This window comes from Cuculus canorus, chromosome 4, assembly GCF_017976375.1.
Source record: "Cuculus canorus isolate bCucCan1 chromosome 4, bCucCan1.pri, whole genome shotgun sequence".
Classification (NCBI taxonomy): Eukaryota; Metazoa; Chordata; class Aves; order Cuculiformes; family Cuculidae; genus Cuculus; species Cuculus canorus.
Window position 1 is genome coordinate 62,684,378 of NC_071404.1, and position 22,709 is coordinate 62,707,086.

Consider the following 22,709-nt stretch of genomic DNA (forward strand, 5'->3'; position numbering starts at 1 on the left):
GGACAATCTGTGAAGCCTGTGCAGAAGGGTAGAAAATTGAAATATGAGAAGGCAGAATGGTTCATCACAGGGCTAGAACACTTTAACTGCCTTTCAAGATCAATTTCAAAAGTTCGTTGGGTTTTTTTCAGTGATATCATATGTGCTGGTCTGTGTACGTCACTGTTTTATGCATCTTTTAAAGTCAATACAGTTGTCTCGCTTTGTTGATTTTAGTCAATGCTTATTGCGTATTTGCAACATTCTCTGTATGTATTTGTTTCAGTGTTTACTATTTCATGCTGAATTTATTTTACCTCCAGACTGTTCAGCTAATCTCTCCTACCTCCAGAAACAGCATTTCAGTTACTGTTTATGCCCTCTGAATGTTGTGGTAGTTAGTTGTGGGGTTTTCTTTGTTTGTTTGGGGTTTTTGGGGGGGGTGATGTGGGGGAGCGAGGTTGGTCGGTTGTGGGGTTGGGTGTTGTTTGGGGTTTTTTTTCCCTCCCTTTCTTTTTTTTTTTTTTTAGTTTCACTGGTTTACTCAAACTGTTTCACCAGTGAAAATGCTTTAGCTTCTTAGACGTTTCTCTAATAGATCTACTGAAAGACTTTCATTATTTCAGCTTCAAACCGCTTTGGGAGACCAAATTGATAAACATTCATCATCATAATGTTTAACCATTGCAGAAAAGCACATCAGTGGTTTGCATTTGGCCCCTGGCAATGCATTCCTTTATTACAGTCTTTTAAAAATTCCATTGATCTGCAAACTCTGCTTTTATTGTTAATTTTTATTGCAGTTGACCTCTGTCATCTCAGCAGAACTAATGTTTTGTTTGTCTTAGATATGCTGGAGTTAGTGTTATTTGTTCAAACACATCTCGCATTGTGGGCAAGTTAGTGATGGTAGTTAAAGGAAGCTTCTTATCTTCTACAAATAAGGAGACTTTCGGGCTCCTCCTATAATGAAGTCTGAAGTTTTCCTGATAAATGTTACTTGTAATGTCTGCTGCTTTTTGAAGAGTTCAAGATCTTTCTCATTAAAACGAGTGGACTTAGGAGCTGCTTTTAGACTTCTTTTGGTACATTAGTTGATTTTTCTTCTGTTGAGGAGTGTGTGGTGGAAATTATCTCACATGGTGTGACTATGTCTTATTTTTTTCATAGTATATGTCTTTACTGATCTGTGTGTGACTTTGTTTTACAAGGTGATTATGGTTTGAATTTATTGAAATTGCTGTGGAAGAGAAGCAGTGCCCTATCATCTGGTGCCCATTCTGATCAGTGACTTCTATATCTTGTTACTTTTGATTAACCTTCTACTTATTTTTTTCATGCTCTTTACCAGGCCTTATGCGAGGCAAGTGTAGTGCAATATAGCGCCTTCCCAAGAGAAACTAGAAAGCTTGTTCGTTTATTGGCTGGCTTAGTGAGGCTAAATGCTGGCAGAGCTGAGTTGTTTATCTTTGGATGAGCAGCCCTGTGTTTCTGCACACTGCAAAGGCATCAGCCACTTCGTATCTGTGGCTTGTGACGACAACACTGCAAGGTTCTTGGTGGTTGAAGGAAGAAGTTTTGTCATCCCATTTTTGTTTTGATTGCTATTTCTCTTTCTGTCTCAGCAGTTGAAACTATTTGTACTCTTTAACTCTAAGTATCTGACTGTGTTTCCAGGCATTCTGCATGAGAAGTAGCAGAGACTTCTTGAAGGCTCAGATAGAGAAGGGGTGCCTGACTTCAGCTTGCTCACCTTCCCAACACAGTCATCCATACCTTCCACTCCCTATCCCCCCACCTCCTCTGGCATATGCACAGATATTTTTTTCACTGGTATATTTTTTTCACGACGCTAAGAATAAGCTGTACAAAAGTCTGACACTAATACTTGCTGCTTATTGTACACAAAACGTCTAACTAAAAGCTTCACATAGTGAACTTGCTATAGCTATAGGCAATAGTGTTGCTTGTAATGCAGTGCTGCTGTAGGTTAGCAATCTAAATGGGTCTAATCCCATTGCTTTCCAGCTGCTGCTTTTCTGAATTCCAAGAAAGAAAGCACCTATGTCTTCTCTTATGTATGAAACAACTATCTGGTATTTGATTCTACCAAGCCTCTATGCCACATACTCTGAATCCACGTTGAAAAATCTGACTACTGTGTATTAACAGTGTAACTGTAGTCATGCTGATGTATACGTGCTTGCACAGTTGTCAAGCTATGTATGCTTACATGTTATTTTGTAGATTTTTCTCTTTCCTCTTTTGTGATTTTACTAGCTAGCATATCCCACACCTAGAGTTAGTGGCTTTTTCTGCAGAAGTCGAAGGTCATCAGAGTGGGACAAACGGAGGATGTTATAGTAAGATGATGATTTGAGCACTTCAGAACAAGGGAAAAGGTACAAGAAATAAATAAAGATTAGTGCTGATGACTGAAATTAATCTTAAATGATAGTGCTATCAAATTTGCTCAGAGCAGATGACAAGAGAACTTCTTCCTGCACTTAAAATGCTGTCTGTGTTTTAGGTAGTGCTTAATTAAGACTGACAGTTTTGAAACTGCTATTTATAGTGTTCAACTGCTGTGCAATTTAGGATGCCAGCAGTATGTCAACGTTTTCAGGAGCATGTACTTAACCCCGAGTCTTACTTTCAGAAGTGACTGAAAGAGCCCCCAGTTCAATGGGTGGCTTTGGGAGACTGTACCCAAAGGAAGCTGTGCAAACCCTCTGTGGTACCAGCTTTACCTGCTTACAGTCAGAAACTGATTGCTCAGCTCTCTGTGGTTGGACAGAAAGAGGACGGGCCTACTAAGTAGTACCTAATCTGGGCTGGTGGGGCACTGTCACTGTAGAAGCAGCGTGTGCTTTAGACACTGTTGATGCTCAAAAATTAGGAAAGTGGCTTTTGCCAGGAGTTCTGGTGTTCTGTGTATACCTCTGGTAAGTGCCCACCAGGTACTTCAGTCAGCAAGCTGGGTGGTTGGTGCATGTCCACATTTGTGTGAGTTTTAAAAGTTACGTTACTTTTCAACTTAATATTTCAAGCTTGGAGCATTCTCTCTGTCACTCTCATACAGGGGTTTGGTAGGTGCCTCCCCCTGCTTTAGCATCGGAAGTGGAAAAGCCAGTGATTTGTGCAAAACCCATTTTGGAATAAGGCTGCAAATCAAAAACATGGGAAAATAGCCATTGCACAAATAAACCAGATCTCGTTTTCTACTTTAAATCTGTCTCTCTCCCCCCCCCCCCCCCAGTATTATGACTATAGAAGGTTTCTGGGCTTTAGGGAGAAATACCTCCTCTTTGCACTTGGAAGGGAATGAAAGTCACACCAGAATGGGTGGTGTGCAATCTCCCTTAGTGAGACTTCAAATAGACCTTTTTTTCCTTATGAGAGAAAATCATAGGATAAGAGAGGTCTCTTGTCTGACTGCACAGTCACAACTGGATCAGCTGTGAGATGGGAGTAGGTGTGCAGGGCTCAATCCTGTTGTGTTTTGAAAACCTCCATGGGTGGAGACAGCACAGCTTCTCTGGGCCCTCTTTCAGTGCATCTCTGTCCTTGAGGTAGGGGGAAATTTCTCCTTAAATGCAGTCTGAACCTCTCTTGTTTAAGCCTGTTGTCTCATGCCCTTCAGCCGTACAGTGGTGTGAAGAGTTGGGCTCTAACTTCTCCATAGCACCAGGGACACTAGAGTTCAGTGCCCCCTGAGGCTGTCCCCTCTCTTGGCTGAACAAGCCCTGGTTCCTCAGCCTCTCCTCACAGGGTTGGTGCTCCAGCCCCTAAACATCGTGGTGGCCCTCTGCTGAGGTCCTGTTTATCGTTGTGTTCCTTTTATTGGCTTGGGACCGAAACTGAATGCAGTATTCCACGTGTATTCTGACGAGCACTTTACAGACAGGGGTAATCACTTCTCTTCATCAGCCAGTTGTCTTCCTGTTGATAAAAGTGTTTCTGTACACTTTGGATTTTGTTTTCTTGGTTCACCAGTACGCCTGGTGGCTGATGGCCTTTTCTCTGTGTAGTAATAGTCTCTCTTGGGAGAAGTTAATATTAGGAATGCAAATCAAACAACTGTAGACATCTTTGAGTATTGTCTACTTTGTAGGCTCACTGGTCCAGTTCAGCTTATGGTCTGGTGCTCCATAAAATTACCTTTTCAGTGTAGTCAGTGCTGGAAGTTTGAGAAGTACTTTGCTGTATAAAGTGTGTTTGTTTTAGAGCAAACTCCTTTGCACGTATGTGCTGGGGAATGTTGGCAGCAGATGAAACAAGCAAAGCAAGATTAAAATTGGATTTGTCTTTGGTTGCTGATTTATTCCTCCATTAGTAATTCCTTTGTTATTCCTTTTTTTAGCAATATTATGCACCTTCCTTTTCTGTCTTAGTTGACACTAAAAGCATTGAAGATGATTCATATGCAGTTATTAATGAAAAATGGTTTTGGATTTCCCTTATGGGTCATCATGACTGGCATAGGTTTCTTAACAGAAATCTGTGTATTCAGACAGCAGTGAGGTAGGATCACAAGTTCTGCGCATTTATTTATTGAGGCTGATAACTTGTTTACTAGGCTGAATATTTATCTTTGTTTCTGACTGATACAGCATAGCATCTGATTCCAGAAGGATTCCCTTAATAATGAGAATTAGCCAGAAGTTGTTAGCATTTTCATTTTCCAAAAAATGTAGGATGAGGATGTGGCAATTGCTTGTTTTGTCTTAATTTTACTTTCAATTCCCGTTTCTTTTGCCTTTCTGCACCTCTCCTTCTCTCCAGTCTTTTCCCATTTTTCTCCATGTTTCAGTGCTTTTCTTTTTCAGAAATTGAGTATCAGCTTTCCCACTGAGAGCACTAAGTGATGGTGACTCTGTTCTCTGAAAAAGTGTAGATTGTATTTGATAAAGCCAAAATAACTCAAACAAAAGTTGCTTTGTGTTACTGAAATATCTTTGCTTTCTTAAGAGATTATACATGACCTGAAAATGTACTTTTTTCCGCCTTTCCTAGTGTCAGAGCCAAGTACATGTGGAAGACTGGAATGCGTCTGGAGAGTATAGGCCTAAGCCTAGTCCTTTTTTCAAGTAGTGGTGAAGTGAACTCATGCTCAAGCACTTGGGACTGTTGAGAGGACATGTGCCCTTCTGCAGATTATCAGATTGAATTCTTACTGCATTTTTTTCTATCTGTTCTCCTACAGAGGCTGCAAGTCGTGCCATTGTCCAGTTTCTGGAGGTCAATCAAAGTGAAGAAGCAAGTAGAGGTTGGATGCTGCTGACTACAATCAATTTACTAGCTTCATCAGGACAGGTTAGTCTTAAGCAGCAGTAAATTGTGGAGTGGGAGAGACAAAAGCAATAAAATAATAAGCTGTATGAACATGTTCTAAAAGATGTTGTAACTGTATTCTGCTTTCTGTGTTATGATCTTGTTTTCTGTTATATTGCCACAGAACTTCTGCTTTAGCTCCCTGTGGATTCAATTGCATGAAAACCCCCATCATTTTGGAACTTTAATTTATAAAATTCTTTTGAATTATGCACAAAGCTTTTATTGTTCCCCAAAGGCTTTTCTTGCATGCTGCTGCTTAGCACCCCACAATATGCATGCCATGTACAGCACCTCAGGCTTTGAACTTGGGCTCCCCATTGAAGGAGGGCAGCAGCAGTTGCAAAAAGCAAACCCAGCAGCAGCGATGAGTGGGTGATACCATGAATTGTTACTGCCTCTGCTTTTGGTGCTTCCCTCCAATCTCTGGCAGTGTACTGACAGCTGCTTGGTTTGATCTTTCTGCTCTAATCTGCCTTTGTAATTCAGCACATCATCTTATATGTGTTTAGTGTGTTGCCAGCCTCCACCCCAATTTGTCTTTTTTTCCTGCTGACGCTTTCATGCTTTCTACTGCTTTTCTCCTTGCTTGCTTTTACCTTCTAGCCAAGTGACTGTGTAAATTGAATAGTCCTCCCACTCCCATTTCTGCTACTACAAAGAACAGATAGCTAATGAGGGCTAGGCTGAAGGTCTTGTAATTAACTTGTAAGCTTCTGTTGGCAAAGACTGACAGTTTTTGTTTCTGTCCTGTACATTGCTCTGAACTGTGGCTGTTAGATACTGTTGTTGTGTAAATAAATTATCATCCTATTTTTAAGGTTACTGTTTAGATAGACGTTCAAGTGAGGAGGTAAATCTGTACTGCTGTGTGGGCATCTCACCAAAGGTGTGAGAAGGATAAAGCAGCATTTGAGTCAACTGCATTATAGGAGTGTGACTTTTTGAATATAGGAATATGCTGAACTGGATTTTTTTCCCTGTGTTTTCTTTTTCCCCAGAAAACTGTGGACTGCATGACTACAATGTCAGTGCCTTCCACACTTGTTAAATGTCTATATCTGTTTTTTGACCTTCCACATGTGCCTGAGGTAGTTGGAGGAGCACAGAATGAACTACCTCTCGCAGAGCGCCGAGCGCTACTACAGAAAGTCTTTGTACAGGTAAGAAAGGTAAAATAGGTCATGGAATTGTAAAGAGAAGTGGAAATACTTCAGGTGAGAAAAATCTAGAAACTTTTCATTTGAACCAGATTTTGCTTTTCCTTGATTCTTCACAAGCTGATGGCTTGGAGGAAGATGAGATCAAACTTCACTCCCTCTCTGGTTTTTGGTCTTGGTTAATATCCACAAAAATACATGCAACTGTTCTGTACAGCTGCTTAAAAGGAGCAGCGTGTTGACTGTTACTCTGTTTTAATCTAATTGGTCCAAGTCTTTTAGTATCTTTGGCTGTTACTGATTGAAATAGACATAGTAAAAGTATTGATAATAATCTATGAATTAATTTAACATATGCTGTTTTCTTTTTTATTATGGAAACAAACTATAGATATGGAAAAAAAACCCTATGTAATACCATCTGAGCTTACAGTTACTGTTACAGTTATCCCTCAGATTTCCCAGTGAGACCAGGGACTCTGTCTGACCTGTTCCTGCTTTCTGAAGTTTCAGTTGTTGATCTTGCAAAGAAATTCCCACACGTTTTCCTGAAGAAACCTGTCCTTCTTCAAGGACTGTAAAGTCATGCTCTCAGATGAGCTGGTTAGAATGGGTGGGGTTTCAGATAGCTTCCAAACCTTCTAAAACTTCTCCTTTGGACGCAGACAGCTTTGCAAAGTCTTCCTCCAGTTTTCAAGGAGGGAGTCTCAACTTTTCCTGCACAAGGCACAAAATGGACATCAGATGTTCTCAAAACAGGCAGAGAAGGGAACACAACTTAGTGACTTTGATTGTGTGGCTGTGTTTTGACTTGTTCATGGGTAACCTGGAAATTCGGATCTAGATGTTAGTTATGTGCATGTTGCTGTAGCCTTTCCTGCCACGCTGTTTTCATTTGACCAAGATGTTATGGATGCTGCTCTGCTAACAACCCAGCAATAGCCTTCCTCCTTCCTTAGGAAAGGATACAGCAGTTTGCTTTGCAGAGCCACTTCTCCACTGCGGCATTTAGACATGTAAGTTGGGTAACTAGCAGACTCTAAGTATCGAATAAACTTGTACCCATTCAAGTATGTTATGTCCATCTAAGAGCTTTAAACTGCTGCTAATCTTTTGCTAGTTGTTTTAAACTGAACTGAGACTTGAAATAACCATGTGTTGAATAACCTTGTCTTTCCTTTTTTAATGCATATGCTAAATGGAAGAACATTTCACCTTTTACCAAGTCTAGGCAAAAATAGAAGTCATCAAGCTTTTAATGTTAGATTTTTAATGACTGTTTCAGATCCTAGTAAAATTGTGCAGTTTTGTGTCCCCGGCGGAAGAACTGGCTCAAAAGGATGATCTCCAGCTTCTGTTCAGTGCAATAACCTCATGGTGCCCTCCCTACAATCTGCCTTGGAGGAAGAGCGCAGGGGAAGTACTAATGACCATATCACGTCATGGCCTTAGTGTCAATGTAGTGAAATACATTCATGGTATGTGTCTTTATCTGTGTTATTCATTGTGTGGTTTTTTTGTCCTTTGTCTTTCATGGTTTTCTCAGGTAGGCGATAGGCATGAAAGCAATAAATCAAGGAAAACTGCTAGGCTTTTTGTTTGGACATGTAAGTATTTACATGCAGGTAAAATTTCATAGTGCTTGAATAGCGAAGAGAGGAGTTTGTAGTTGAGCCCGCATCATTCATGTTTCATTTTAACATTGGTGGATAGAGTTACCCCTCATGTTTTGGTGTGGAGTTTGATTACCAGAAGGAAAGGCTTCAGGTGACCCCAGTAACTGCCTGTGTTGAAAAATGCTTACTGGGAAGATGCATAATTTTGTAATTCTTGTTGTGAGCATTAATTCTTAACAGGATTTAGTTGTTTTGGTCCTGCATTTGAATTAGCAGCAGCTGCAGCCCCTTGTATAGACATGAGGCAAGCTGGCAGTGCCCTGTTTACAGCTACTTGTCTGGGTGCCACTCTAGCTGGCAGTAACAGTGTCTGAGGAAGCTGCAGGAAGAGGAACCAGCTCCATGTGCTCTGCTGACGCAGTTCGAGCTATTAGAAGCCTGTGAAAGCGGCTACCCTGTAGTAAATATGGGTGCATTATGCAAACCAGTGAGCTGATTTGTGTGTCCTGGGAGTAGATTCTTTCTCCCAGATACCTTGCTTTTGCAGAAAGAGACTGGGTGATACTGCTAAGCCACAAGTGATTTGCAATTTGTACTCTGTAATTCAGGACATCGGGTGGCATAGTCTGATAACAGCAAAAACTGTGTAATGTGGGCACTAAAAAATGCTCAAGGACCATGGCGTATGGGCACAGAAACACTTCTGCTTAATGGAACAACCAACTGGCTTCCTCTGCTGTAGTTCAGTCCAGCTTTCCTGTGGGTCCACAACCCAAGGATGTTGTCCCTAGGGCCTGACCCAGAGAGGCTGTCCTTCACCTGGCTGAGACCCACACCTATACCCAAATTAGGAGGTTTCTCAGTACCAGCATTGCTAGAAAGCTCACATGTAGCATGTCCTAAAACCTGTATCACAACTGAGTGCAGATATTTTCGCAGATGGGAAGATTCTGGCTGTTCGATGGATTTGCAGCCCCTGTTGTTGGCTGGCTAGATTGTCAACCATTCAGCCAACCTGCATTTCTTCCCCACCTTGCCATACAGCTTATAGATTGCAAGTTTTGTGCATCCTGAAGGCCAAAATAAAATCACCTCATAGGCTTAATCCAGCCTTCGAGCCAGCAAATGACTGAAGCAAACAGGATAATTCCATTTTATCTCCTGTCCCTTTCTTGAGACAAATAGCTTCCTGACTGTTTCAGGCATGGAAACTAGCATACACAGGAGTATTTCTGTAGCTGGTTAACAGATTTTGGTAGCTAGTGTTAAAAGTACTTTATTCATCATGTGTCTTTACAAGGGACTGGTTATGGTCTGCTTAGGAAAGGCAGCGGCTAAGCTGTTCATGACAATGAATGTGAGAGCAAGGAGACTAAAACCAGCATTGAAGAGGATATTAGCAGCCTGGGAGCAGCTTTGCATATGAAATTCTCATTTTACATTAATTTAAAACAGCATAGGTGTTCAGGTATGTAGGATTTGGGGTAGGAGATTCGATAGAAGATGCTTCTAATATTATATTTTGGGCTTTTATGCTGTAAGACCATATAGAAGGGTTTGTAGCTTTTAAATTGGAACAACGGTTGAAGTGAACTAACATCCCTATCATAGATTTTAATAGTGCACACCTACTAGAAAAAAAAGAAACCCAGTTTCCTCACACCCTAGAAAGCAAGTAGTTACAAGGCTCCACAAAACCATTTTGACAGTTTATGAAATATGTCACCCTCCTCTCACATACTTCACAGAAAATTTCAGTCTGGGGATTTTTTTCCTTGTGCTAGCTGCGTGGTTCCAATTCCAGTCAGAAAGATGTGAATGTACCATATTACTTGGAAGCACTGAATAGACATAAGTTAAGTATTTTCACATAGGACATAAAAGGTGATAGTGTTTTGCCTGCATCTGTAACAGCCTTCTGGTAGGTTTTTGATCAGCGTAGAAGGTATATGTGTGCATGTGAAAACATTATGAAGCACAACAAAGAAAAGAACCAAGTTTTGACTGTGATGCCGACAGCTGCTACAGTTACTGCTTCTCTGTGAGCTTGGTCCACAGAGGAGTGAGGCTGGTGTATGAAAGGATATTCTAGGTTCTTTAAAAGGTGAAATAAAAATCTTAAAAAGAAAACCAATCAGCATTCCCCCTCGCTTGCTTATAATGAAATGAACCTGACTTAAGAGGTAATACGATCTGTCAAGAGACTCATCTCATAGTCAGGGAAAAAGTTACGACGTTTCATCATGTGCAAAGGAGTGTCCTTTCACTGTCTCATGCTTTGACTCTGGGAAATTTTATTAGTTTGGCTGGAAAGATCTGTACTTAACTTCGTAGCATATGCAGGATAAAATAGCAGGTTATTGAAGGGAGCATCTTTAAAAGAGGAGTGCAACCCGAAATCTGACTACAGATTTGGGAAAGCTTTTTGCAACTGACTAATGAACTGATGGAGCAAGGGAGGTACACAGAGTGAGACAAGCACTGTCTCTCTTGGATCAAGATTAATCAGGCAAGGAAACATGCCAGCCAAAGATATGCCAACCAGAGTAGCAATAAGACGGCTTGGTGTAAAGAGTTACATATAGGGTTTTACCTAACATCAATAACTGTTTAAGTCATTACTTTGTATAATTTTGTGTTTTAAAAGAAAAAAAAGATGTTTTAGAATTATTTACAGTTGTCATATTTGTCTTTTTTTTTTTATATTCTGCTGAGTTATCAGGTAAAACTTTTTAGGGTAAAAAAGTGTTTGTCTACACAGTCTCCTCCTTACAAGAGTAAAGATTACAAAAGTGAGGGAGAGGTTGGCAAAAAGAAGTTAGGGTTCAGATCCAAAGCCACTTGAGAATCTTACTCATCTTCAAGTGTTCTGTGATGTTAAGTGCTTTGTGATAAGAGGTAAAGTAACGGTTACCTTATTGCTGTCATTCTTCTATTTATGTTTCTTGCTGTGATTAATTTAATTGCAATTCTTTTCAGAAAAGGAGTGTTTATCCACGTGTGTTCAGAACATGCAGCAGTCTGATGACCTTTCTCCCCTAGAAATAGTTGAGATGTTTGCTGGACTTTCTTGTTTTCTCAAAGACTCCAGTGATGTATCCCAAACGTTGTTGGATGATTTTAGGATATGGCAAGGATACAACTTCCTCTGTGACCTCCTCCTCAGGTATGCAAAAGTGCTTGAAGGAATGCAGACAGATAGCTGTGAGCTTTTCAGAAAAAGATTTTTTTTTAATAAAGATTAGGTTTGAACAAATAAGTGATTACAGGCTATTATGAAATGAAGATACTAGGACCAAAACATGAAATTATGTGCTTCTTTCCATTTATGAAACTATATTGTTTAACTTTTTGTTCATCAGTACTGGTTTATTACTAAATGTTTCTATCTGTCCTAAGAAAACAGATATTTAAAAGCAACTGGTACTAAAAATTTAGAAAAAAAAATCGGAAAACAAGTGATTTCTGTGTTTGAGCTTTGGTTTTGTTTTAACATACTGTCATAATGATACAGTGTACATAACCGTGCATGTTACTTAGTATTGAAGAGGCAGTTTGTACATAAGGTCTCATTTCAGAGTGCTGGAGAATATACTCATTTTGCTGGGGAACCAGGATGTACTTTTTAATTTGCATTCTTTATTAAGGATACTATTAACATGCTAATGCATCACAAAATATCGTAATTAAAATGCCTACCCAACAAAACTTGGATGTGTGATCCATCTCTGTGAAAGGAACTTCATTCTTTCCTTTCCCAGTCAGCAAACGAGCGTCTGCTGCATTATGTGTGTAAAATCTATGATCAGTCTGTGTATTGTTGTTTGGATATGAAATGCTACAGAAGCATGCTTAGCTGTTGAAATATATGTGTGTTTAACACATCCAAGACAAACTGGGAAATGATATCTATGAGCCTCAGGAAGTAAACTCGAGTCAGAGATGCTTAGAAACAGTGTTGTAATGGCCATTACTGAGAACTGTTAATGTTGTTATCTCCAAGCCATTCATTTTGGGTGATAGGATGCTAAGTTTTGGCACCCAAATATTTGAGCTAAATTTTCTACGACGTAGTATGTTTTGGGTTTTTTTGTTTGTTTTAAATGAATACCAGAAATAGATATGATATTTGAAATTCTTAATTGCAGTTAAAATTATTCATAAATTATCTTTGATACCACAAAAGCTAAAATAGTGGTTAAGGAATTGTCATTGTTCTCATAGTATAAATGTAAATGTGGTTTTGAGTTCGTTATACTAATGCATTAATTCAGAGCAATGTAATTCAAACTCAGCTGTTTTACAGAAACTACCAGCCAGAGGTTAGGTGGAATTTCAGGGGAACACGCTGTTGTTAGCAATTTCATTTCCAGGTACAAAAGCAATAGTCTGTAGATCAAATGTTTTAAGTAAACTCTCCCCTGAGCTTGCTTATCTTTTAAGTCAAAGAATGGGGGATCCCTAATGAGAGCTGTAGAAGGACTGGAGGTGTTTGCATGCATGATCGAAGAAGGAGAGCACCAGAATTATTCAGTTCACATGGGTGAAGTTTAAAAGCATAGGAATGCATAATCCTTACTTTGCACCGTGGCTCTAGAAAACTAGCTTAAAGATTCTTAATCTTGCCGAAGTGCCTGGCATAAGGTGAATAGCACATACCTACATGCATTTTTGTTAGCAATTTGTGCATTGTGGAAGAGGTGGAAGGTGATTCAAAACCTGACTACTGGTTTGATGGCCAGATATTTTGCTGGTTTTTGTAAGCTTTAGTTTGTTTGATCATACAATCATAGAGCTGCTTGGTTGAAAAAGACCTTTGAGATTGAGTCCAACCATACCTGTTCACTACTAAACCATATCCCTAGCACTTAATCTATCTATCTTTTAAACACTACCAGGGACGGTGACTCCACCACCTCCCTGGGCAACCTCTGCCAGTGCCAAATAACCCTTTCGGTGAAGAAATTTTTCCTGATGTCCAATCTGAACCTCCCCTGGCACAACTTGGGGCCATTCCTTCTTGTCCTATCTCCTGTCACTTGGGAGAAGAAACCAACACCCACCTCACTACAACTTCCTTTTTAGACAGTTGTAGACAGTGACAAGGTCTCCCCTCAGCCTCCTTTGATTTGATCTTAAAATCAAAATAGGGTTTGTTTCAAAAAATAATCATCTTGGACAGGCCTACGTGTAGGTCAGTGAGAAATTACAATAATGTATTCTCCCTGGAAATACTTTGGCTCAAGGCTACTGACAGAGGCTTGTTCAGCTCTGTGGCTCTGTTGTGAAGCTGACTGTCATGTGGCATTCTGAAATCTGGACACTGAGTGTCAAGCTGCAAAGAAGAAAAACTTTGGAGCTGATAATGCAAAAGGACATGTGGAAAAGGTGATTTAGTAAGAAACTGCAGGAGGTATGTGAGGACCAAAGAAGTGAGTATGTAATTTCACCTTGATGTGAAAGGACAGGGTATGTGAAGGACAAGTAAAATGGCAGCAGTTGAGCTGAGTGCTTCTCTAATAGCTGTTTGAAGGAGATTCAGCCACATGTCTAACTGAAAAGAAGATGGAAGGTGCAGAATGGGCTGCTTCCAAGGCCTCTCAGGATCTTTTGTCTGCAAGAATAAATATACAGCTCATATTACATGAACGAATAGGATGTTGTGGTCCCCAGCTTTCTCCTGAGATCTATAGAGATTGTAGAGTTAGTAAGTGATTTCTGGTGAAGTAGAAGGAAAATCAGGATTCTTCTGGAGTTCAGAGTCATGGGTTTAGGTTTTTTGGTCTGATGGTCTGTTGCTGGCAGGAAGCAATGGTTGGAATGGAATGATAGTGTTTCCACCCTCTTGTGTTCGAAGATAAAGGGCCTGTAGTTCTAATGAAGATGCTTCATTGTGTGCTTTTAAGTGTTAAGCTTCTAAGTATACTGCTTCGTTATCATAAAATATTAACTCTCAGAGTGGCAGATATAATTTAGCAAGTTAATTGTAGATTTACTTAATGACAGACTATCTAGGTATATTCCTATGCAGTAGCTTCATGTCTGTAAGAGGGTGTTAAAAGTAATTTTCATGTCTGTACTGCTTTTTAGCAGACTATTGAGTTCAAGGAGAGATTCATGAGGTGAATTTCTGTGGCAAATAAATGTATGCTCCCATAAATCCACAATGTTTGACTGACTTAATGGAATGAAATATGAACAGAGAACATGTAAAATACTACAGGAATAGGGCTCTAATTAATAGACTAAAATGGAAGAGATATTAAAGTGATTGGAGTTGAAATAAGGTAGGACTGTTAACTTGATCTATTGTGTTTTCTTTAGATTAGAACAGGCAAAAGAGGCTGAATCTAAGGATGCCTTGAAGGACTTAGTTAATTTGATAACTTCCTTAACAACATATGGTGTAAATGAATTAAAGCCAGCTGGTGTGACTACTGGAGTACCTTTCCTGCTACCTGGGTTTGCAGTCCCACAGCCTGCAGGCAAAGGTGAGTCTGCTTTCTCTCTTCCTCTGTTTGTTTTTTAAATGTAAACAACAAAATACAGAGAAACTGTCTAACTGCAAGAACCATTTGCAGTTGAGTCTAGGTTCTTTTACTAAGCTTGCTTATCACATTCATAATTTTATTGGTCTCAAAGGTTCAGTTTTGCAGTTGGTACTCAAAGAAAGTGTTGGACTTTTATCTTTGAAGATTAAAGGCTGAGTCAGATGTCTCTGACTGCAAAACTGACAGTTTATATGTGGACATTTTAGGAGATTATCATAATGGAGAGATGCACTGATTTGATTTATGGTATTTTAAGCTGCTCTTACTAAATTGATGTAAAAGGCTGATGTGCTGGTTTGATATTTTTTCTCTTTTTTGGGTCAGATTTCCTTTTTGTTAGCTTTTGTTAGCTTTGGTTAGCTTTTGTTAGCTTTTGTCAGCTTAAGCAGGTGTAACTTGGGAGCTGAAATCGGTTGTTTCATCACCACTGTTCAGAGTGGTGAAATCTGTGGTATGCTTGTAACCACAATTATGATATGGAGAGAAGGTTAAGGAAGTCTGAGGGGGGGAAAGGCATTTATAAAAATAAACTTTTTTTCCACATCTTGTGTATAAACTTAAAATTCTGTGAAGTCTTGTATGTAACTAAGGAGTTTGGAATTTGAGGCAAATAGCCTCAAATTAGCCCATAGAGCTAGTTTTTTACTTGGACTTTTTATGAGATTTAGTAATACCAGGGGTACTAGGAAATTTTTTTTTTGATAGTTAAATTTATAGGTTTGTAGGCTAATGGACATACTTTTACTGTTTCACTTATATATCCAGATTCCTTGGACAATGACTTCCTTTCTCTGGTATTGAGAGAGTTTAGTGTCTATGGCAATTGTTTTCTGTTTGCCCCAAGCAGGGAAAGAAGGTGATAGTCACACCCATAGCTCAATTTTGCCATATTTTGATAATAATATAGTTTTTGCTTAGACTAATCAGCTTTCCTGATACAGTAGCATAAAAGAACCATGACCTATTGCAATTTCCGAAGGAATAATTTTATTTAATTTTCCAGTAGTTGTCATGACATCTCAGTTCCTTTTAACCTCCTTTTTCATTATATTGGTAAGTTATCTTTTTATTAAGACCATATTAGCACTTTTTTTAATTGCTTCTATTAAAATCCTTCTAATTCTTGAGTTCCAAAAAGCTGGTTAAGATTTGGCTTCTTCAGAGGTCCACATAATAATAAAAAGTAATTTATTGATCTGCTCAATTGCCTGGAACAACTGTTGATACTAAATTATAGAGTATAAATACTTGCATCTGTCATTACTTATTCCCATCACATTTAAAAAATTCTAAATCCCCTTTTGAGTATTTTTCATTGTAAAGAAAGCATGTAAGAAATTTCCTTTTAGAAAATGATTACTGTGGTTTCATAGAATCATAGAATAGTTTGGGTTGGAAGGGACCTTAAAGGTCATCCAGTTCCAAGCCCCTGCTATGGCCACACCTCCCACTGGATCAGGTTGCTAAGAGCCCTATCCAACCTAGCCTTGAACACCTCCAGGGATGGGGCATCCACAGCTTCTCAGGGCAACCTGTGCCAGTGCCTCACCACCCTCACAGTAAAAAATGTCTTCCTAATGTCTAATCTAAATCTTCCCTCTTTCATCTTAAAACCATTACTCCTCATCCTGTCATTGCACTCCCTGATGGAAAAGTCCCTCCCCAGCTTTCCTGTAGCCCCTTTCAGGAACTGGAAGGGTGCTATAATGTCTCCCTGGAGCCTTCTCTTCTCCAGGCTGCAAAACACCAAACTGTCTCAGCCTGTCCTTGTATGGGATGTGCTCCAGCCCTCTGATCATCTTTATGGCCTCCTCTGGAGCTGCTTGAATGGGCCTGTGCCCTTCTTATTCTGGAGGCCCCAGAACTGCATGCAGGACTCCAGGTGAAGTCTCATAAGAGCAGAATAGAGAGGGGGAGAATCACCTCCCTTGAACTGCTGGTCACACTTCTTTTGATGCAGCCCAAGATACAGTTGCATTTCTGGACTGCAAGTGAACTTTACTGGCTAATGTTGAGATTCTCGTCCACCAGCAACCCCAAAACCTTCTCTTCTGGGCTGCTCCGAGTCTGTTCTCTGCCCAGCCTGTATCGTGCTTGGGATTGCCCTGACCCAGGTGCAGGACTTTGCACTTCAGTCTTGTTGAAATTCATGAGGTTTGCACAGGCTACCCTCTCAAACCCGTCAATGTCCCTCTGGGTCCCCTTTCTCTCCACTGTGACTGTGCCACACAGCTTGGTGTAATTGGCGAACTTGCTGAAGGTGCCCTTGATCCCACTGCTTGTGTCTCTGACAAAGATGTTTAACACCACCAGTCCCAATACCATCCCCTGCAGAACACTGCTTATTACTGATCTCCACCTGGACATTGAGCCATTGACCACAACTCTTTGAGTGCGACCATCCAGCCAATTCCTTATCCGCTCAGTGGTGCATCTGTCAAATCCATGTCTCTCCAATTTAGAGACAAGAAATGTCATGTGGAACAGTGTCAACCGCTTTGCACAAGTCCAGGTCAATGATGTTGGTCACTCCTTCGTTATCCACGGATAGAAGGCCACCAAATTCATCAGGCATGATTTGCCCTTAGCTGAAGTCCTGTTGGCTGTCACTAGTCACTACCTTATTTTATGTGTGCCTCAGCATAGTTTCCGAGTTGATCTGCTGCAAGATCTTGCTGAGCTGGTGAATGAGACTGACTGGCCTGTAGTTCCCTGGGTCTTCCTTATTTCTCTTTTTAAAAACAGGGATTCTGTTTCCCCTTTTCCAGTCATCTGGCTTCCAGTGGTATCTGGCTTAGCAGCTTCATCCACCAGTTCCCTCAGGACCCACAGTTGCATCTCATCGGGTCCTATGGACTTGGCACCTTCAGGTTCCGTAGATGGTCTTGCACCTGATCCTCTCCCACAGTGGGCATTCTTCAATCTCCTAGTCCCCACCCTTTCCTTCTGTGACTTGGGTGGTGTGGCTTGAGCCCTTGCTGGTGAAGACTGAGGCAAAAATGTTATTGAGTACCTTATCCTTCTCTGTATCCTGGGCAACCAGGTCTCCAATCTGCTTCTGAAGAGGGATCACATTCTCCCTAGTGTTCTTTTTATCACTAGCATGTCTATAGAAGCTTTCTGGTAGTCTTTGACATCCCTGGCCAGATTTAATTCTATCAAGGCTTTAGCTTTATCAGGACTTGAGCTTTCATAACCTGGTCCTGTTATTTACATTTTAACATCAATATTCTACCAGTACGTGAAATTGTTCAAGGAAGTTTCCTGTTTTTCAGTTTTTCCAGTTTCTGGAGAAATACTGGCAGGGAAGGCAGTGAGGCTAGATATGAAGATAATTGAGTTTACCTTTAAATTGGACAATTTAGTTTGTAAAAACTGAAGAGAGCAGCATTCCACAGAGCTTATGTCAAAAATTAAGATCTTTTGTTTATGACAGGGTTATTAAATTGGGTTAACTGTTTTCCTAATTTTCAAGGAAGCAATAAGATTTTATTGTTTTGGCATCCTAAATGCTTTGTTTAGAATACTTTGTTTCAAGTTCTTACTCTTGATTTTTTTTTTTTAATTATTTTCACTATTCGTTGTTTTCTGTATCATGGCATTTGTCCACTGTGACTTGTACAGGTCTTATAGAATTTAAAAATTTGGCTTTGAGACGTCTTTTTAGTCAAGTAAAAATAATATCTGCTCACGGAAAATTTTGGGGTCGGAGAGAGCACTCATAAAAATGATGCCTTTTTTTGATAAATAAATTCATTTTTATTCAACTTGAAGGTATTTAAAAAGAAGAAATTTGACCAGACTTCTAAAGATGTGGAATCTTTGTGTTCTAATGGTAGAGCTACATTATACTTTACAACTCTTTGCCTTTGTTTTAATTCCCTAATGGTTAACAATACTGAATTCTGACAAGGTTTTCTTATTCCCAGGCCTGATTCCCAAAGCAAGCCTCATGCCACCTTCTGATACCAGTATGGTCATTCACACCAGTTAATCCAGACACGAGCAAGAGCAGCCTTTCTGTCTAAGGCTGGCAGCTGCTGGCCTTACGTGGCCCTGAGGAGTTTCTCTACGTGTAGTTATCTTTCTCACAGGCAATTGCCAAAGAGTGGGAGCAAGGAGATAATTCGGAGGCCATGTCTATTTTCTAGCTTTGAACCCAGCTGACAAGGATTTGTCATTGCTTATTGCTCTGGATTGAGGAGATACAGATGGCTGTTTTTCAAAACTTAGCCTGCCAAATACTTGCATGGAACGGAGTTGCATTCTGTGTTATGGAATACCGAATGCGTTACTGTTGTTTTAATGAGTTTTCTCTTGGCCTGGGTAGAGGACAGGCAGACTTTGCTGCCTTTAGAACTATATCCCACTGCATGTTTTAACATTAGGTCTGTTACCTCTTTTAAAGAAATGATTTTTCATTTATCTGATTGTGTAAACACTTACTTTCGGAGATGAAGATGGCACTTTAATGAACGATAGGCTGTAGGATTTGCAACGCTAGTGATCATGCAGAGGCTTTTTTGAAGTCAGTTTTAATAAAATTTTTTACTGTACCTGGCATATACAGTTATTTTATTCACACTTATTGAAGTACATGCATCATTATTAATAAGTATACTCATTGTTTTATGGCTATTAAGAACTTACTCTTTCCTTTTTTCTCCCATCCCACTTTGTTTCCTCATTTAGGTCACAGTGTGAGGAATATTCAAGCATTTGCAGTCCTCCAGAATGCATTTTTGAGAGCAAAAACCAGCTATCTAGCACAAATCATCCTTGACGCCATCACAAATATTTATATGGCAGATAGTGCCAACTACTTCATTTTGGAATCGCAGCACACATTGTCTCAGTTTGCAGAGAAAATTCCTAAACTTCCAGAAGTGCAGACCAAATACTTTGAGATGCTGGAGTTTGTTGTCTTCAGCTTGAATTACATACCCTGTAAAGAACTGATCAGTGTGAGCATCCTTTTAAAATCCAGCGCTTCTTTTCAGTGTAGCATCATTGCCATGAAGACTCTCCTTAAGTTCACCCGTCATGACAACATCTTTAAGGATGTCTTCAGGGAAGTGGGACTTCTGGAAGTGATGGTAAATCTTCTTCATAAATATGCAGCTCTTCTGAAAGATCCCACTCAGGCACTGAATGATCAAGGTAGTGTGTGCTCTTTCTGTTTGCTAATACGTGTCTCTCTTTGGCTGGGGATGGTGCAGGTTGGCACTTAAGAGGAGAAACAACTCAGTCTGAACGTGTATCTGAAAGGCTGAGTTCTGCTGGGGGCTGCTGTGCCATCTTAAAAGCTTGTTGGAATTGCTTCTCTTTTAACATTCTGCAAGAAACTCGAGGCGAGCTTTAATGAAAGATGCCGTATGAATGCAAATTAACAGAAGCTGGGATTTTGCTTTTAAAATATTTATTTATATATTGATTTAATATTTGTTACTTAACATGAAAAGAGCAAATGAAGGAGTAGCACAAAGTATCTATACTCTTCCTCACAAAAGGTTGTGCATTTCATTGTGTTTAGCCCCAGTTTTGAAAAAATGCTATAGAGGGCATATCTGAGCTCTTAATAGGAGCATGTATTCAAGTTTACCGTCTTTTCACAAGTCTTAAATTTTGCTAACAGTTTGGGTTTAAAAAAAAAAATTAAAAAATAGTTCTCGTCTATCTAGAATTGAAGATCTGAGATAAGCTACATAGTTGCTTAGCCTGCAAAGCAGGCCCTGCCGTGTGTCCTACATGCATACACGTGCACACAGAGAATTTTTTTTTACTTTCTTTATTGAAACTGCAATCGAGTTAGCATGCCTTACTGACACCTACTTTTTAATCATAATTGTTAGACATTTCACTTGGGCTTATTGCCTGAAGCTTCGTTAGTGAATGGCAGCAATTGGTTAGAGTTAGAAAGCTTTGTTGCCAACAGCTCCATAGAAAAATTTTCTCAAGTTCTTGTAAGTGAATGGACTAAACTGTCATCTGATTCAGGTGCTACCTGGGTGCATGTGCCCTTGTGTTGTGGCTTGTAGAGTCATTTAAGAGAATTTTGTTTTTCTGGAGTGTTACTCTGTTTAAGATGCCACTTGTAGTGTTGGTTTGTCTGTTACGCCTGTTGAATCACCATTGCGTTTGCTGTAATTACGTGACGGTACGGCTTTTGTGTGGAATTTCTCTTTTCAAGTACTGACTACTGAACAAGAGCAGATCCTGCTAAGTCTTCAGCTATGATCTAGTTTTCTGGCTTCAAGAAACAATGGTTGGGCATATGAAACTACACATAGAGCTGCAGTGTCAGCCACTGAGCTCTCAGTGCTCAAACGTTTCTGTTTAAACTATTGTCTTTATACATTAACTCTTCAAATGATTCATGGTTAAGCTTTCCCAGAAATACACGTGTAGACTAAATTTTAATTTGCTTTGAAACATGGTTAGGCTGCACATTCTCTGGGTAAGCAAAATAAAAGTGTTAGTGGAAAGTATTAAGAAGCATCTTAGAAAAGAACGGTTTTTATTATGACCTTGAAATTATTTTTAGGGGATTCAAAAACCAGTTCATTTGAGGACCAAAAGCAGCTGGCTTTATTGGTTATGGAGACCTTGACAGTGCTACTACAAGGATCAAACACAAATGCAGGTAAGTAGAGAGAGTGCTGTCAAAATATTTATAAAAGGAGTAACTTCAGAAAATCATACCTGAAAGCAAAGTAGTCTTGACTTCCTATCTTCAGGCAAGTAATTGAACACACCAAAATATACTTTTTCTTTTGCCAGGTTTTTCCAGAAGAGAGAATAGGCAGCAAAAACTAGAGTGCATAAAGTAAAGGAGTACAAGATAGTGTATCTCATTGAGTTTCTTTGCTGTGGTTTGCTTGAAGGCAACCACCACAGCCCATCAGTCTCCAACAATGCTGTAATAATTTGTATTAGGGATTCTAATACAGGTTGTATATTGACAAATTTAAGAATGTAATTAGACATGCAGTTAGCTGTTGACAGTGTCACATCTACTTAAATGTAGTTAATGATGCTGTGTGCTTAGTGAAAGATCGCTTTTAATTTTTATGGGCATATTCCCTGTCAGTGTGTATAAATAGAGCTCATTATGAGTGTCCTTTTCTAAATCAGGCAGGTTTATATTATGCTTCATTAGCTGAGACTTAGTGACATTGAAACAAACAGTATGTGTATCACATGTCAGTAAAAGCTGCCTTTGAGAGCTTGAAATAACAGATTGAGAAAGGGTGATAAATGGTTTTATACCCTTTTTGTCTGTTCTGTTGGATGAAGAATGAAAATGAGCAGGTGGGGGGAAACGGACACCACCCTGAGAAACCAAGAGATTTCTAGCCTTGGAGGCCATAAAACATCCTTATTTCAGCAGGGTTTTTTTCCCCCTTTTCTCAATTCCGACTGGTGTTTTCTCACTTCTTGTTTTGTTTTTGCTTTCATTTAAGTAGGATTAACCACGATCTGTGACAGATGCTTAAGAATGAAATCCTGAAATTTGTCCAGCTTGGCTGATAGCTCGCTTTTTAAACATTAGCTCTTGGGCTAATGATGTAAAGCTTGTAACTTTACATCTGGAAAGGTGTTATTCATGGCACTCCAGATAAAACCCAGTTGCATGCCCTTGGTCAAGACAGAAAGGCATTGCAGTGAAGCTGATGTTACTCCAAGGTGATGTTTCAATTAGTTCTACGTTGTCTGTCATGGTTGTTTACATAATTCTGTCAGGTTGCTTGTGAGAAAGCTCTCTATGATACTGCCAGAAGCTTTGCTGATTCACAGAATCACAGAATGACCTGAGTTGGAAGGCATGCACAAGGATCATTGAGTCCAACTTCTGTCCCTGCATGGGATAACCCCAGTATTCACACCATGTGTCTGAGGGCCTTGTCCAAATGCTTCTTGAATGTTGTCAGGCTTGGCACCATGACTACTTCCCTGGGAAGCTGTTCCTGTGCTCTCCCTCTGCGTTAAGAATCTTTTCCTAATATCCAGCCTAACCCTGCCCTGGCACGTCTTCCTGCCGTTCTTTCGGGGCCTGTTATTGGTCAGAG

General features: G+C 39.8%; 1 protein-coding gene across 4 annotated transcripts in view; it reads left to right on the forward strand.

Moving 5' to 3' along the window:
- The window catches only part of WDFY3 (WD repeat and FYVE domain containing 3), a 178,305-nt gene that overhangs the window by 59,835 nt on the left and 95,761 nt on the right, over positions 1-22,709 (forward strand). For all 4 annotated transcript variants that reach the window (XM_054065764.1, XM_054065766.1, XM_054065765.1 and 1 more), the window contains exons 5-11: positions 5,186-5,295; positions 6,315-6,476; positions 7,759-7,951; positions 11,069-11,255; positions 14,414-14,580; positions 19,333-19,800; positions 21,185-21,283. In XM_054065764.1, the coding sequence (XP_053921739.1) occupies positions 5,186-5,295; positions 6,315-6,476; positions 7,759-7,951; positions 11,069-11,255; positions 14,414-14,580; positions 19,333-19,800; positions 21,185-21,283 (1,386 nt within the window). The remainder of the gene's footprint in view (positions 1-5,185; positions 5,296-6,314; positions 6,477-7,758; positions 7,952-11,068; positions 11,256-14,413; positions 14,581-19,332; positions 19,801-21,184; positions 21,284-22,709) is intronic.